The following is a 16,711-nucleotide window of genomic DNA, read 5'->3' as shown; positions in this document are numbered from 1 at the left end:
ATGATTTCAAGGTAACAACTGTGGTGTGAAACCAAGCTTACAAAGATGTCAACTATTTTCCAGAAACTGTCCTTTTGAAAAGTAGGATCCTGCTCTATGCTCTCAACTTTCCTAGATTATGATACTCTGCTTGAGAATAACAACAGTAGCAAATGAAATGAAAAATACTATAAACAATTTCAGAATTTCTATTTTGAAAAACAAACTAGGAAATAAATAATACCGTAAGTGTTAATTCCTTATTTCTTCAAAACCAACAGCTAGATTATAGGGAAAAAAAACATAATTTTTCCTCAAAAACATAGCTACTTATGAATGACAACTAAACTTAACACCATGAATTTCAGGAAGGAGTACTTTTTAATCAGACGTAAATTTCTGCTTTCCATCTCTTCCATTGCTCCAATAACTGCCAGGGCTTGCTGGCTGGTCAGCTCCTCTGACATCAATAATATAGTTGATTCAAGTCTAGAAGCAAAGAAAAATATTTTAGGTTGAAAAATGGATAGTTTATTTAAAAATTTTTAAATAACAGTTCTTAAGTAACAAATAGAAAATAATATGAAGAAAAACTTAATTCAAATATGCTCTTCATAGCTTTTCCCAGACACTTTAGTTCACTTTTCTGTCTGCCCATAGCACTTACTAACTGTATCACTAATTTGAGTACTTATTCATAAACTATTTTGCAGTGTCATAGTATTTACATATTTCAATTATATATTTCTACCCTCCCAATTAGAATATAAAATCTTTGAAGGCAGGAACCCAGTTAAATTCAACATTTGTACTGCGTTAGCATATGAGATTTTAATAATAGTGACCAAAAAAAAAGAGATTCCAATAAAGGTTTCTTAAATAATCATCTTGTTCTCATCATGACTGTCTCTTAAAATGTATCTTTAAATTTCTTCATATATATTTCAAAGGATTCTTAAAAATAAAACTCTCCATGAAGTTTTGGCTAACAGAGTAATGATGTAGATACCTCTATTATGCAACTCTCTGGAACCCCTGCTTAACTAATCCACTAATAGTACTTACCCATTTGCTCTTATCAGTAATCATTTATACAGTATTTGCTCATTTTTATATCCCTAAAATTTCTATCTACATTAATATCTAGCAATACTGGAAATTCTTCTAAGATGGGAGATAGATCAAATTCACTCAAACCTGGCATGGGAATATATGCCGATGTGCATAATATAAATGTTTTTGATGATGAATGGGAAGACAAAGCAAAAAATGATCTTGTTAACTGCTATAATTTTGAATAGTCCACAGCCTACACTGGGCAGGGCAGTCTTATACCTTTTTTAAAGCCAGTCACATGACCTAGGAAGGGAGAATAAAGATCTTTAAATAGTGTTCTCCTTCATCCATTGCCACAAGGGGGTACTGGCTCCCTTTCAGAACACAATAGCGGAATAAGAGTTTGAGATGTAAATTAGAATAAACAGAGAATCAAGGAACAGAGCATATGAGATTATTTTCCATTCCACAGTTGATTTTTGTGCCTTCCAGAATGCAAGATCTCAGCTTGAAGGCCCCATATAGTCTCCACAGAAAAGTAAAGCATTGCTAGCAGAACTTACTGTTTCTTTTCTTCAGGTCCTGCCACGGGTCCCAATACTACAAACAATTTTACAAAGGTAGCCGGCTGATCAAACAGAGGAATCATTTCAGTTAGCCTCTTTTTAGTTATTAAAATAAATTCAAAATTATGAAATTGTAGAGAGTGGTACAGACTAAATACTTTACTGATGACGTCCAAGTCAAGGTCATTCATATTGCTTAAAAACACTTTATTACACCTTTCTAATAGTGGGTAATAACTATATTTAATATTTCTAAGGAATTGTACTATTCTTCTTGCAGTGTTGACCTGGGAAGAATCTATGGTACCAAAAAGAAGTTCTGTTTTCTTCACTAATTGTTCTTGAAAACGTTGTGATGTTAAAGAAGATATGCTGACCATCAAAACAGACAAAGACCTGAAAAAGGAAAAAGATGCAAAAATTTTTACATTACTTAAGAATAATGAACAAATCTAAGACTAAAAAAATAGATATAGAAAGGAACTGGTAAAAATATTATCGGTTTTATAACAATTTTTTTAAATACTAGTAGAACTTGACTCAGATCTCTGAGTAATTGAACCTCTTTTAACAAAAAAAAGCATTGAAATAATATTTTTATTGAGTATATATAATATCTTGTTCTATAGATATCTTCTTTGAAGAAAAAAGTTTTTTAATTTTTTTTCTTTATTGATTTTTTTTTCTTTAGAGCGAGAGAGAGATCAATTTGTTGTTTCACTTATTTATGCATTCATTGGTTGCTTTTTGTATGTGCCCTGACTGGGAATCAAACCTTGGTGTATCAAGATGATGCTAACTAACTGAGCTACCAGGCCAGGACTAAAGGAAAATATTTTAGTGAAATTTACTCAGAAATCACTGGACCAACAGCCCATGAATGCAACATTAAAAGTCTCTTTTTGTATTTTTGGTAATAGAACTTTGCTTTATTACTCTTGTCTCTGTATATCTGTAATCCTACACAATAACAGCCTAATACACTAAGTGTCCAACTGTTCATTCGACCATTTGACCAGTCGCTATGATGTGCACTGACCACCAGGAGGCAGACACTCCAACCAGTAGGTTAACTTGCTGCTGGGGTACGGCTGATTGGGACTGGGCCAGATGGGCCGGACATGCCCTGGAGCCCTCCCATGTTCCCTCCCCAGCCCCAATTGTGAACCGGTGGGGTCCCTTGGCCTGGCCTGTAGGAATCAGGCTGAAATCCGCTCTCTGACATCCCCCGAGGGGTCCTGGATTGCGAGAGGGTGCAGGCCAGGCCAAGGGACCCCACCTGTGCACAAATCCGTGCACTGCGCCTCTAGTTTACTAATAAAAATCTTGGTTAAATATTTCTAATGATTTTATATATTTTAATGTTTCATGCTAGATTGATATTAATATATGACAGACAATACCAAACATGAAGTAGCATTTAATATTTCTTCAATCAATAAACACTTTTAAAAAACATATATCAAAAAAATAATAATTAAAAAAAAACATAAATCACTCTTCTGGGCACTTGGAAGACAACAAAATTATAAAAGTGAAGTCCCTGCTTTCAAATGACAGCTCTTACATAATGAAAATCACAACTACAAGAATGCATCCATAATGATGAATAAATGCAGAATGGAAAAGACATATAACAAGGACTCTGGTTGGGTAGCTCAGTTGGAGCATCGTCTCAATGTGCCAAGGTTATGGATTGGATTCCCAATTGGGACACACACAAAAATCCCTTCCTCTCTCTCTAAAAATCAATAAGTGAAATTAAAAAAAAAAAGACATATAACAAATACCTGGGGATGATAATAGAAAACCACCTACAGAAAAGATATAAAAATATAAATCGGAAACTATCTCAACCATTAGGATAGTGGAACTATTTACATATTTTTGTTTACAAATTTCTTTTAATCTTTTCAAGAAAATAAATCTATTTTTTCTGCCGAAACCGGTTTGGCTCAGTGGATAGACGGTCGGTCTGTGGACTGGAAGGTCCCAGGTTCGATTCCGGTCAAGGGAATGTACATTGGTTGCGGGCACATCCCCAGTAGGAGGTGTGCAGGAGGCAGTTGGTCGATGTCTCTCTCTTATCAATATTTCTAACTCTCTATCCCTCTCCCTTCCTCTCTGTAAAAAAATCAATAAAATATATTTTAAAAATAAAAAAGAAAATAAATCTATTTTTAAAGACCCAGTTGTACAATACTTTGGCTTCTCCATTCAAATGTTTAAAGTTAATATTAGCATTAACTAGTAACCTAACATTGCTATTTAGTTTAACCATAAAGACTCCTGAAATTATTTTTCAAAATTATATATATATATATATTTGTAACTGCAGTTTGGAGTGAGGAAATGTCCAAATATTTCATTAGATTTTCTAAAGGGGTCTATAATAATTTTTAAAGTTAAACAAAATTTACTTTACAACAATTTTTATTGTCTGCTTTTACAAGCTTCTTTTATGTGTGTAGAAAAATGACATAATGTAAAATTTACCATTTTAAACATTTTTAAGTGTACAATTAAGTGGTATTAAGTACATTCACATTGTTGTACAATCATTACCACCATCCACCTGGAGAACATTTTCATCTTCTCAAACTAAAACTCCTTACTTATTAAATAATAAATCTCCATTTCCTCTCCACCCAACCCCTGGCAACAGACATTCTACTTCGTTTTGCTGACTTTGACTACTCTAGGTAATTCGTCTGAAGCAAAATCATGCAGAATTTGTCCTTTTGCGTCTGGCTTATTTCACTTAGCACAATGTCTTTAGGGTTCATTTATGTTGTAGCATGTGTCAGAATTACCTTCCTTTTTAAAGCTGAATAATATTCTATTGTAGATACATACCACATTTTGATTGTCCATTCTTCTATTGAAAGACATTTGGGTTGTTTCCAAATCTTTTGGCAATTGTAACTAATACTGCCATAAACATTGGTATATATAACGGACTAAACTATTACAATATTGTGTTATACTTTAAATACTTTATCTCTAATTCCCACAACAACATTGCAAAGTAATCCCTGTTTTATAAATGCGGACAGTGAACTTCTCAAGAAGTTAAAGTCACATAATTAGAAATTGGCCAATCTAAGTGTGTATGCGTACACAGCCCAGAACCTTTCCACCACAACACAAGGGCTTTCTGAATAAATTTACCTTAAGTCCTGTATGGTTTCCAAGTTCCTACTTACAATATCAGCTATTTTTCCCATTAATGGACTAAAATATAAGTGTTGATCTGCTAGGCAAGTGGAAAATTTTGCCAGCACATTTATATCAAACCTATTGAAGAAATATACAAAAGAGATCATTAGTATTTACTTCCTCTTAAAACACATAAAAAACAGTTGTAAAATAAAAAATTATAAAAATATTATTATATTACTAATACATTACTACTTTAAAATGAATTTTTCTAAAATGTTATTTGTTATTTTTAAAGTAACCCATGCTGCCCGGTTGGTGTGGCTCAGTGATTGAGCTTCAACCTATGAACCAGGAGGTCACCGTTCAATTCCTGGTCAGGACACATGTCCAGGTTGCCAGCTTGATCCTCAGTGAAGATTTGCCAAAATGAGCTTTGTTATTCTCTCAGCTCTCTTATAAATGGAGAATTCTCATATACTCTTGTATAATATAAATTGTATAAACTCCTCAATACTCAAGAATACCCTGAATAAATTTCACATTTTTTTAGATGATTATTGATTATAACAACATGATGAAAATAACAGAGTTTGGCCCTAGCCAGTTTTGCTCAGTGAATAGAGCGTCGGCCTGTGGACCAAAGGGTCCCGGGTTTGATTCTGGTCAAGGACACGTACCTTGATTGCAGGCTCCTCCCCGACCCGGGCCCTGGTGGAAGTACATGCATGAGGCAACCAATTGATGTGTTCCTCTCCCATCAATGTTTCTCCCTGTCTTTCCCTCTCTCTTCCACTCTCTCTAAAAAAATCAAAGGAAAAATATCTTCATGTGAGGATTAACCAAAAAAAAAAAAGGAAGAAAGAAAATAGATGAGTTTGTAGTTTAGGAAATAAATCTGAATTGATACTATTTGCAGCAATGGACCTGAAAGCTTCTAAGTCACTGATGAACTATGCTCATTGCCTCTCCATAAAAAAAGAGAGATAGGCAACTTCCTACAGATGCTGTTAAAGTGTTTTCCTTTACACTAGTAAACTGGTGTCTTCTTATTTCTCTTTTTATGGCTCCTGAACATCTAGGGTTTTTTTTTGTTTTTGTTTTTGTTTAAATTTCTTTATTGATTAAGGTATCACATATTTGTCCTCATCCCCCCATTCCCATCCCACACCCCTCCCCACGCATGTCCCCACCCCCCTGTTGTCCTTTGAACATCTAGGTTTTAATTGACTGCCTATCACTCAGAAAATATTCTTTCTGAAGTAGAACTCTTCCAGAAAAGAAAATTCAAAAACGCCAGTCCAGCCCTGACCGGTTTGACTCAGTGGATAGAGCGTTAGCCTGCGGACTCAAGGGTCCCAGGTTCGATTCTGGTCAAGGGCATATACCTTGGCTGCGGGCACATCCCCAGTAGGGGGTGTGCAGGAGGCAGCTGATCGATGTTTCTCTCTCATCGATGTTTCTAACTCTCTATCCCTCTCCCTTCCTCTCTATAAAAAAAATCAATAAAATAAAATAAAAATAAAAAATAAAAAACGCCAGTCCATGATCTAATGAACAAAATAAACAGATAAAATAGAAACAGAAGCATGGATACATAGAACAGACTGACAGCTGTAAGGGGAGAGGGGGGAAAGAGGGACTGGATGAAAGAAGGTGAAGGGATTAGCCAAAGAACATATATGCATAACCCATAGACAGGCAACAGTGTAGTGCTGGCCAGAGGTAAGGGGGTTGAGGGGGAGCTGGGTGTAGGTTGGCAAAGGGGAAAGGAGAGGAAGGGGAAATAGGGACACCTGTAATAATGTCAACAATAAAAATAAAGTTTAAAAAAATGCCAGTCCATGAATAGCTGACTCTACCTTATTTATATTTTGACTAGAAGCCCGGTGCATGAAATTCGTGCATGGGGGCGGGGGGCAGGGGTGTCCCTCAGCCCAGCCTGCACCCTCTCCAATCTGGGACCCCTCGAGGGATGTTCAACTGCCCGTTTAACAGGCAGTCGGACATCCCCCTCACAATCCAGGACTGCTGGCTCCCAACCGCTCGCCTGCCTGCCTGCCTGGTTGCCCCTAACCCAGTGATGGCGAACCTATGACACGCGTGTCAGCACTGACACGCGTAGCCATTTCTGATGACACGTGGCTGCTGAGGCGGCCGCATGCCGAGGATGAAACATTTGCTGCTCCTGAGGATGAAACATTTGCGAAATAATGTTTTTTCCTCAAAGTGACACACTACCCGAGTTATGCTCAGTTTTTTGGCGAAGTTTGACACACCAAGCTCAAAAGGTTGCCCATCACTGCCCTAACCGCTTCTGCCTGCCAGCCTGATCACCCCCTAACCACTCCCCTGCCAGCCTGATCGACGCCTAACTGCTCCCCTGCTGGCCAGATTGCGCCTAACTGCCCCTGCTGGCCTGGTCCCCCCCAACTAACCTCCCCTGCAGGCCTGGTCCCCCCCAAATGCCCTCCCCTGCCAGCCTGGTCCCCCTCAACTGCCCTTCCCTGCAGGCCCAGTTCCCCTCAACTGCCCTCCCCTGCAGCCCTGGTCGCCCCCAACTGCCCTCCCCTGCAGGCCTGGTCCCTCCCAACTGCCCTCCCGTGCAGGCATCTTGTGGTGGCCATCCTGTGTCCACATGGGGGCAGCCATCTTGTGTGTTGGAGTGACAGTCAGTTTGCATATTACTCTTTTATTAGATAGGATTAAGTATAAATGTGGAAAAGCACATTATGTTCCCTACTCTTTTTGTTTTATTGTTGACAGAAACAAATTACAGATGTCTCCCATTTTATCCCTTTTGCCTCCCTCCACCCAACCCTGCCCCACCCCAGGCATTCCCCATACTATTGTTTGTGTATGTTCCTGACTCTTAATTTAAAGAGGAAACATTTGAAATACTGTTCTTTCTCCCTCAAGGAAAAACACACTCCCCATTTTTTTCCTACAAGATTTCACTGTGCTAACCCTGAAAAAGATAACCCCGACCGTAGGGGAAGAACTCAGAGTACTTGCCTTTCCAGTCTTCTCCATGCTTCTGTCACTAGTGCTTCAACTAGTGGGTCATGGGACTCAACAGCAAACCTCAATAAAAACAAGAGAAAATAATTTTCTATATCTCTGCATTTTTAAATTATTAAAAACACATGTAGTATGAATTATAATGCAAAAGTGAACTGCAGGTTATTATACTCTTAAATAGTCCTTATTTCTGGTCCGCTTTCATTTCAGTATTCTGATTTCTTAGTACAATCTAATATATATCTATACTTTATCTCATATCCCGTTAACGTTTTATCTGCTTGTTTCAATGCCCTCCACTGAACAATGAAAATGCTCAAAGATGCATTTCATGTTAAAAGTGCACATAGCCCTAGCCAGTTTGGCTCATTGGATAGAGCGTCGACCTGCAAACTGAAAGGTCCCAGGTTTGATTCCAGTCAAGGGCACATGCCCGGGTTGTTGGCTTGATACCTAGTGGGGGACTTGCAGGAGGCAGCCGATCCATGATTCTCTCTCATCATGGATGTTTCTATCTCTCTCTCACTCTTCCTTCCTCTCTGAAATCAATAAAAATATATTTTAAAAAAACAACACAAATGTATTATTAAATAAATAAATAAATGTGCACATAACCTGTATTACTTTGCTCTGATTATAAAAATATTTCTATAGGGTAAAGTTTGTAAAATAAAGAAAAATTGTAATGGGGTAATAAAAAGCAATTATAACTCTGCTACTCATAAATAGCCACCATCATTTATTTGGAATATTTCTCTTCAGTTATTTTTTCTACACACATGAAATATACATACTTCTTTAACATTTCTATATCCTGCTTTTTTAAATTAGCTAATTTATATTGTACGCATTTGTGTAAGTTATTACATAGTACTCAAAACATAATTTTTTAAATATGTTTTTATTGATTTCAGAGAGGAAGGAAGAGGGAGAGAGAGATAGAAGCATCAATGATGAAAGAGAATATTGACCCACTGCCTCTGGCACACCCCTACTGGGGATCAAGTCCACAACCAGGCATGTGCCCTTGACCGGAATTGAACCTGGGACCCTGCAGTCCACAGGCCAAAGCTCTATCCACGAAGCCAAACCAGCTAGGGCAACATGATTTTTAATGATTGTATATTATTCCATTAAGTGAATATAGTATCGTTTGGTTAAACAGTCACCTATTTGAATTTTAGCTTTTCAATATTATAAACAACTAGTGGCCGGGTGCACAAATTCGTGCACATTGAAAGGAAATTAATTAGAAGAAAGATTTGTGTGATAATTACATTACTGCAGAAAATTACATGTCAAAATAGTATATATAATATAGTATTATAAAATTAAAATACAAAATATTTTAATATTGCTATTCGCCCTTTCTCTATAAAGAAGTGCATGAGTCAACATTTATTTTTAAATTGCCAGTGTGTGTCATATGTACCAGCCAGTCAGTCAGTCAGATGAATGGACGATCGGTCACTTAGCCTTTTATATATAGAGATAGATGCTGAGATGAATTTCCATGTAGAAGAATCTTTATATGTATCTCATATCACTCTTTTAGGATAAATTACAGAAGCAAAATTATTGGATCCAAGGGTAGTTTTAAAGTTCATGATATATACCATGGATGGACCTAGAGAGTATTATACTAAGTGAAATAAGTCAGTCAGAGAAAGACAAATATCATATGTGGAATCTAAAGAACAGAAACAAACAACATAGAAACAGACTCATACATACAGAGAACAGAGTGGTGGTTGCCAGAGAGGAGGAGAGCTGGGGGACTGGATGAAAAGGTGAGGGGATTAAGAAGTACAAATTGGTAGTTACAAAATAGTCACGGGCTCCACCGGTGTGGCTCAGTGGTTGAGCATTGACCTATGAACCAGGAGGTCACAGTTCAATTCTGATCAGGGTACATGCCCAGGTTTCAAGCTCTATCCCCAGTAGGGGGCGTGCAGGAGGCAGCTGATCAATGATTCTTTTTCATCATTGATGTTTCTGTCTCTCTTTCCCTCTCCCTTCCTCTCTGAAATCAAAAAAAATATTTTTTTAATTGTCTCAGGAATGTAGAGTACACATAAGGAATGTAGTTAATAATATTGTAATGACTATGTATGATGCCAGGTGGGCACTTGAAATATCGGGGGAATCACTTTGTAAAGTATACCACTGTCTAACCATTATCTTATACACCTGAAACTAACACAAAATAATGCAGAATATAAACTGTAATTGAAAAATAAAGTTTAAATAAAAATATAATAAAGTTCATAACACATATTACACTACCAGCAACATATAAGAGTTCCTGTTCCAGTAAAGCTTTTGTTAAATAAAAATATATTTTTTAGAAAAGAGTTCCTATTCCAGTATATCTTTACTAACAATGGACATTTTACACATGTAATTAAGCGACATATACCATATATTGTATGTATAAAAGTTTTTCTTTTTAACCAATTTCAGCATCTTTATAATGTTAATAAACCTATATTATTTTATCTCCTAAAAATCAAAGAATTTCAGGTTGAGTCAAGAAGCAAAATCAAACTACATCCTGTTTAAAAATCTTGAAAACACAATTACATTACTCTTGAAATCCTTTCCTTATTAAAATACTAGAGGCCCGTTGCACGAAATTCATGCCCGGGTGGGGTTCCTAGGCCTGGCCACAGTGACCAGGGCCTATTGGGGCCATCTCGCCCAGTACCAATTGGGGCTGAGCCAGTTGGTTGCCAGACAGGGCCTGCCAGCAGGGGGAGGGACTGGGGAAGGTTGGCTGGCCGTGGGAGGTTGGCTGTGGGAGCACACTGACCACCAGGGGGCAGCCCCTGCATTGAGCGTCTGTCCCCTGGTGGTCAGTGCACATCATAGTGACTGGTCGACCGGTCGTTCGGGCCGTTCAGTTGTAACAGTCACTTAAGCTTATATATATATAGATGACTTGAGGGAAACATAGAAATGCAGTTTTTAGGCAAATTACCAAGCAGCATTTCTCCTTCTGTGCCTGACACACACATCAGTTCAACACAATGTTTTGTGGTTAAATAAGTTTGGAAAATGCCCACTTAGAATTCAAATATACACTGGCATATTAATGGCTCTGAAGAGTCCTGCAATAAAGATCTGTTTAATTTTGTCTGGTTCGGCATTTTCCAAACTAACATGACCACTGAGAAAGCAAAACTGGTATTTTGCCCAGTTCATCATTACATATTCTCTTCATGTACCTCGGAGAAAAAACTTTGCAATCTGAGAAAGACCACCAAAAACAAGGGAGAGCCACTCTTTTTTATTTTTACACATATCCCCAATATAAGTAAAGTTTTAGACCCCTTTGCTGTATGTTGACTCTCTAATAAAAACAACTTTATCTATGCTTTGTGCAATGTCAACATCTGTAGCTACTTAAATAGCCCTTGCAAGTTGGATAATCCTGTGAGAAAACTATTTTTCTACCGGAGACTAACAAACAGACTAATTATAACTTCTGTGTGCTTTCTTACCCTTTATATAACTGCTGAATCCTTTATTTAGGGAGTTCAGTTCTTCTGAAGGCTTGATTCCCTTGCAAACAATGTAGTTTCTTTCCTTTTTAAATTTTTTCCCAGTTTTATTGAAGTATTAGAGGCCCGGTGCACGAAATTCATGCACAGGGGAGGGCGTGTTACTAAGCCCAGCCTGCACCCTCTCCAATCCGGGACCCCTCGGGGGATGTCCGACTGCTGGTTTAGGCCCAATCCTGCTGGCAGTCGGACATCCCTCTCGCAAACTGGGACTACTGGCTCCTAACTGCTCCCCTGCCAGCCTGATCGCCCCTAACTGCCTCTGCCTGCCTGCCTGATTGCCCCTAACCACCTCTGCCTGCCTGCCTGCCTGATCACCCCTAACTGCCCTCCTCTGTGGGCCTAGTTGCCCCTAACTGCCCTCTCCTGCTGGCCTGGTCGCCCCTAACTGCCCTCCCCTACTGACCTGGTTGCCCCTAACAGCCCTTCCCTGCTGGCCTAGTCGTCCCTAACTGCCCTCCCCTGCCAACCTGGTTGCCCCTAATCACCTCTGCCTCGGCCCCCTCCACTGTGGCTTTCTCTGGAAGGACTTCGGAAGGATGCCCGGAAGATGTCTGGTATAATTAGCATATTGCCCTTTTATTAGTATAGATGATTAACAAATATTGTATATATTGAGGTTGCACATGATGCTTTGAGATGCAAATATTGTGAAATGATTACCACAATCAAAGAATATTCTCTAAACATCTTTAAAATATTAGGTGATCAGAAAAACTATAAGAAAAATATAGTTTTCCATTTTAAAGAGATATTTAGAAAATTAAATATAATCATTTCTATAAAATCTAAAAATACATTACTTACTGTTGTATGCAGTACAACACATTCACCAGGTTATCATCATTCATAAATTCCATTTTATTTGTAGTTAAATTATAAAGAGTAAGAAATTGGGGATGGTTTCTGATACATCCAACACTTTTCAACAAGCCGGTCTTCTGCTTTTGAAACTGCCAAAGTATATTAAATGCACATCCCACTTCCTCTTCTGAAATTATGGCTTTGTTTTCTTCAATAAGATCAAATACTTGCTCTTCATTTGTACACTTATCCATCTGGCTAATTAATGGTTCACAACCGAAGGGTCGAAAACGAAACACTCTCCAGGAGAATGAACAAATAGCTCTTAGGGCAAGCATATTTGTAAACAATGAGTCTAGAAAAAAGGTGCTTTTTCATTCACATCACAAATTTTCGTGGGTAAAGAAAACCATTTACAACTAGTAGCCAGGTACAACATGCTGGTATAAAAATAACTGTTTTTCCTTCATATTTTTTGCTTCCATTATGATGACTCCAAGTCCCACTCCAACATACAGCCTCTGTAAAATAATTGGTTTAAGATGGCTATAGTTATATGATTAATATCAAACTAATTCCAACATTCAAATTAAAGTAACAAGTTTTTTTGCACTAACTAGAGATGTTATTCTTAGTCTAAACTAGATAGTAGGGTTTGATCCAAAACTGAATGTCCAGAAAACAAGGCTTCTTTCTGCATCCCACTTAAAAAATGTTTGTTAGAAATATAGTCAATAATATGGTGGCAGACGGGTACTAAAGTTATTGTGGTGATCACTTCATAAGGTACATAAATGTCAAAACACTACATTGTACACCTGAAAATAATACAATATTGCATGTCAACTATAACTTAAAATTATTTTTTAAATGTTGTTACATCTAACATTTAGATAAAGTTTTCAAATTTAACCATAACAGCAACAGGGGAAAGTCTCAAATTCAGAACTTTTTTTTTTTTTTTTAATAAAAGAGTAAAATTGTTGCCCAGACTTAGTGGCTCAGGTGGTTGAGCGTTGTCCTGTGCACCAAAGTGTTGCTGGATTGATTCCCAGTCAGGGCACATACCTGGATGTACGATTTGATTCCCATCCAGGGAGCATACAGAAGGCAACCAATAGATGTTTCTTTCTTACATTGATGTTTCTCTCTCTCCCTTCCTAAACATTGTCCTCAGGTGAAGATTAAAAAAAAAAGAGAGAGAGAGAGAGTAAAACTGCAATAAATAAATATATCACCTTTACAGTTTCTACAAAGAGTAACCATTAATTCAGAGCCATAATTAAAAAAAAAAAATTCAGAAGGATAAGTCTCTGGTATACTTGCTTTCAGGATAATTTCTTGCTCCTTTCTCCTGGTGCCCCTAAGTAACTCAAACAATTTAGTCATTTTTGACCTTAGATATAGGTTTTAACCAATAAGCAAGATGATTAAAGGTCCAATCAGAAAATATGAAAAAAAAACAAGTGATGTAACAAGATATGGTGAAGCAATAAATGAACTAAAGATAATTATGAAAAATAATTTGTTTTAAAAATATATTATAGGTCTTGCCGGGTAGCTCAGTTAGTTAGAGTGTTGTCCAGATACGCCAAGGTTGAGGGCTCATATAAGAGATATATGTTAAAAAAAAAAATAAAAAAAAAAGAGATATATGTAATACTTTCAACAAGAAAGAATTTTTTTTAAAAAGAACTAACCCAATGAGTGCATAAATAAGTGGAACAACAAATCAATGTTTCTCTTCTTCTTTCCTTCCCTCCTTCTCTCTGTAGATCAATTTTAAAAAAATAATTAAAACATAACTTTATATTTCTAGTTAAGAAACAATGGTTTTAAAGCTAGGGCTAAAATCACATCATCTAATACTTCTGCAACCTCCTAAAAAGGACTTTTAAAATATATTATGCCATTAAATTTTCTGGACCTGCCAGGTCGATATTGTCGTTTGTATTTTACAGATAAGAAAAGCTAGGTTGAAAAGGATTTAAAAACTACTCTAGTACTAGTGAAGCTGGGACAATCATACCCATTATTTCGACTCTTTCAACTTGAACACCTCATTACACTGACAACCCAACACTAAACGTGTACTCAGGCTCCTCTCTAGGACTATGCCAAGCTCACAAGAAAAAACGGTAAGAAAAAGTATTGACTACTGTGTGGCCATCAGTACAGCAACCGGACCCCAGGGCCACCTGGGTCAAACACAACTCGGAAAACTCTGCACAAAGCCAAGTTATCTTCAAGATTCCCCCATCTCTCCACAACTGAGAGTGGAAGCAACTCCATGGTTACAATACCAGGGTCAAGTCTCCAGCTCTTCCCCAACTAGTAACCTTGGGGAAGACATCTAACCAAAGGAGGGCCTTGGGGCTATAAGTGAGAGATAGGTACCATCTGCGAACTGGTTTAGTTTGTTCCCGGTTTAGTACAGATGGTTCCGTGCAGGAGAAACAGCGATACCCTTCGCAAATGACAGCACGCTCCGCGCCCCGCACACAGCAGCGCTGAACGAATAAACGTGGTCTCTCGGGTGGGCGGGCGTGGGCTCAGCCCCGGCCCGGGATCTGCGCGCTCTAAAAATATCCAACCACCTAGAAGGCCTCGGTTTCTCCGTGGAACCCTGTGCCCCGGGCCTGAAAACATGCTGGGTGGAAAAAGAAAATCCACCGCGGCTACCTGACCCCGACTTGCCCGCAAATACTTCCTCCAACGCCCTGCAACTTTTTAGAAGGATCCACGCAAAAGCTGGTAACGGTAGGTCAGAAGGCTACTCCTGATCCCCAACAACAGACACAATGGGCTCGGTTGCGTTGCTCACCCTTCCCTCATAGCACAGTTTTTTAGTCTTGACTCAAGAGACATCACCTTTTCTCTGGTGCTGTGCGTCCCCAAACCGGAAAAAACGCCGGTGAGCACAGCGTGCGAGGCGGAATGCAAGCACTACATGCCCCAGAGGACGTCGCGGCAAAGTCGGACGAATAGACGTCGCTTACGCGTTTGGAGGAATTATGGGCATTGTAGTTCCTCTTTGAAAGAGACGCTGGGGCAGCACATCCTAAAATTGTTGGAAGTGTTGCAGGCCGTTTAGGTCAGTGTTTCGCAGCTATCTGAGGTTTTGTCTCGGTCATAGAAGGCTGACATTTTTATATATACAATAAAAATTAATATTTATGCCAAAACCGGTTTGGCTCAGTGGATAGAGCGTCGGCCTGCGGACTGAAAGGTCCCGGGTTCGATTCTGGTCAAGGGCATGTACCTTGGTTGCGGGCACATCCCCAGTAGGGGGTGTGCAGGAGGCAGCTGGTTGATGTTTCTCTCTCATCGATGTTTCTAACTCTCTATCCCTCTTTCTTCCTCTCTGTAAAAAATCAATAAAATATATTTTTTTAAAAAAAGTAAAAAAAAATTAATATTTAGAAAAATAAAATTTGAAAACGTAAACATGGAAAAGACACGTGTGGAATTTTGTTTCTTACTACTGTATAGGGATGAAACTGAGAATGACCTGTGACAATGCCTTTCAATCAAAGACCACCAGGAATACACCTACAGTTAAATAAATTTGACTGGTTGCAGTGAAGCAGAACATACCCCAGGGGATGTTAAATTAAGGTGTTAAGAGGAACTTATAGTTTTTAGTCTTGTGTTAAGTGATTTGGGAAAGATTTAAGAGGGGCTTTTCTCTACATTGGATGCTGTGAGGAAGCAAGGGTAAATGTATTACTAGGTTTTTTTATTGTGTTTTTTTATTTTTATAATCCTCACCCAAAAACATTTTTCCCATTGATTTTTAGAGAGTGTGTGGTGGCGAGAGAGGGGGGAGAGAGAGAGAGAGAGAGAGAGAGAGAGAGAGAGAGAGAGAGACAGAAAGAGAGAGAGAGAGAGGACATGGGCCAGGGCAATTATTATTAGGTATTTTAGTAAACTTGATCTAGAAGGCAGAAGGAGAAAATATTTGCAAATGTTGTATCTGATTAAGGGATTAATAGACAGAATATATAAAGAACTCCTATAGCTCAATGATGAAAATATTTTGTAATGTGCAAGGAACTTGAGTAGACATTTCTCCATGGCCATAAGGACATGAAAAAAAAATGCTCAAAATCAATAATCATTAGGGAAATTCAAATCAAAATTAAAATGAGATATTGTGGCAGGATGTAAGAAGCTTGGGAAATTCTTTGACAAGTGGAATAAAGAAAACTGAAACAAAATAATTAAACAATGGTAAACAATTTACAGCCAGTTTATGAATCACAAGGTTTTATCTTCCCAACCAAGGACACTTAGGAGCAAATGGTTTACATGGTCCAGACCCTCCCTAGGCATACCTGTCTCATTCCTAGTTCTTCTTCAATAACATTCTTTAAAAATAAAATTACCCAGCCCTGGCCAGGTGGCTGAGTTGGTTGGAGTGTATACCAAAAAGTTTTTGGATTTGATTCCCAGACAGGGCACATACCTAGGTTTCGGGTTTGATCCTCAGTCAGGGCACCAGCTTGAAGACAAAGGACCTATGATGAAAGTGCTCTCTGATCTTTGGATTGGTGGACTTAG

General features: G+C 38.2%; 1 protein-coding gene across 1 annotated transcript in view; it reads right to left on the bottom strand.

Annotated features, from left to right (window-relative positions):
* Nucleotides 1–12,526, bottom strand: part of FASTKD1 (FAST kinase domains 1) — a gene marked incomplete at its 5' end in the record, with an annotated part of 28,576 nt that extends 16,050 nt beyond the window's left edge. Inside the window, 6 exon segments of the mRNA XM_079782427.1 lie at nucleotides 358–468; nucleotides 1,599–1,997; nucleotides 4,773–4,898; nucleotides 7,776–7,844; nucleotides 12,152–12,514; nucleotides 12,516–12,526. Of these exon segments, the coding sequence (XP_079638553.1) occupies nucleotides 358–468; nucleotides 1,599–1,997; nucleotides 4,773–4,898; nucleotides 7,776–7,844; nucleotides 12,152–12,514; nucleotides 12,516–12,526 (1,079 nt within the window).
* Nucleotides 12,527–16,711: the final 4,185 nt, after the last annotated feature.

The sequence above is a fragment of the Cnephaeus nilssonii genome, assembly GCF_951640355.1.
Source record: "Cnephaeus nilssonii genome assembly, chromosome: 10".
In the NCBI taxonomy this organism is placed as follows: Eukaryota; Metazoa; Chordata; class Mammalia; order Chiroptera; family Vespertilionidae; genus Cnephaeus; species Cnephaeus nilssonii.
Note: the sequence above shows the minus strand (reverse complement) of the source record. Positions and strands in the feature narration are given on the sequence as shown.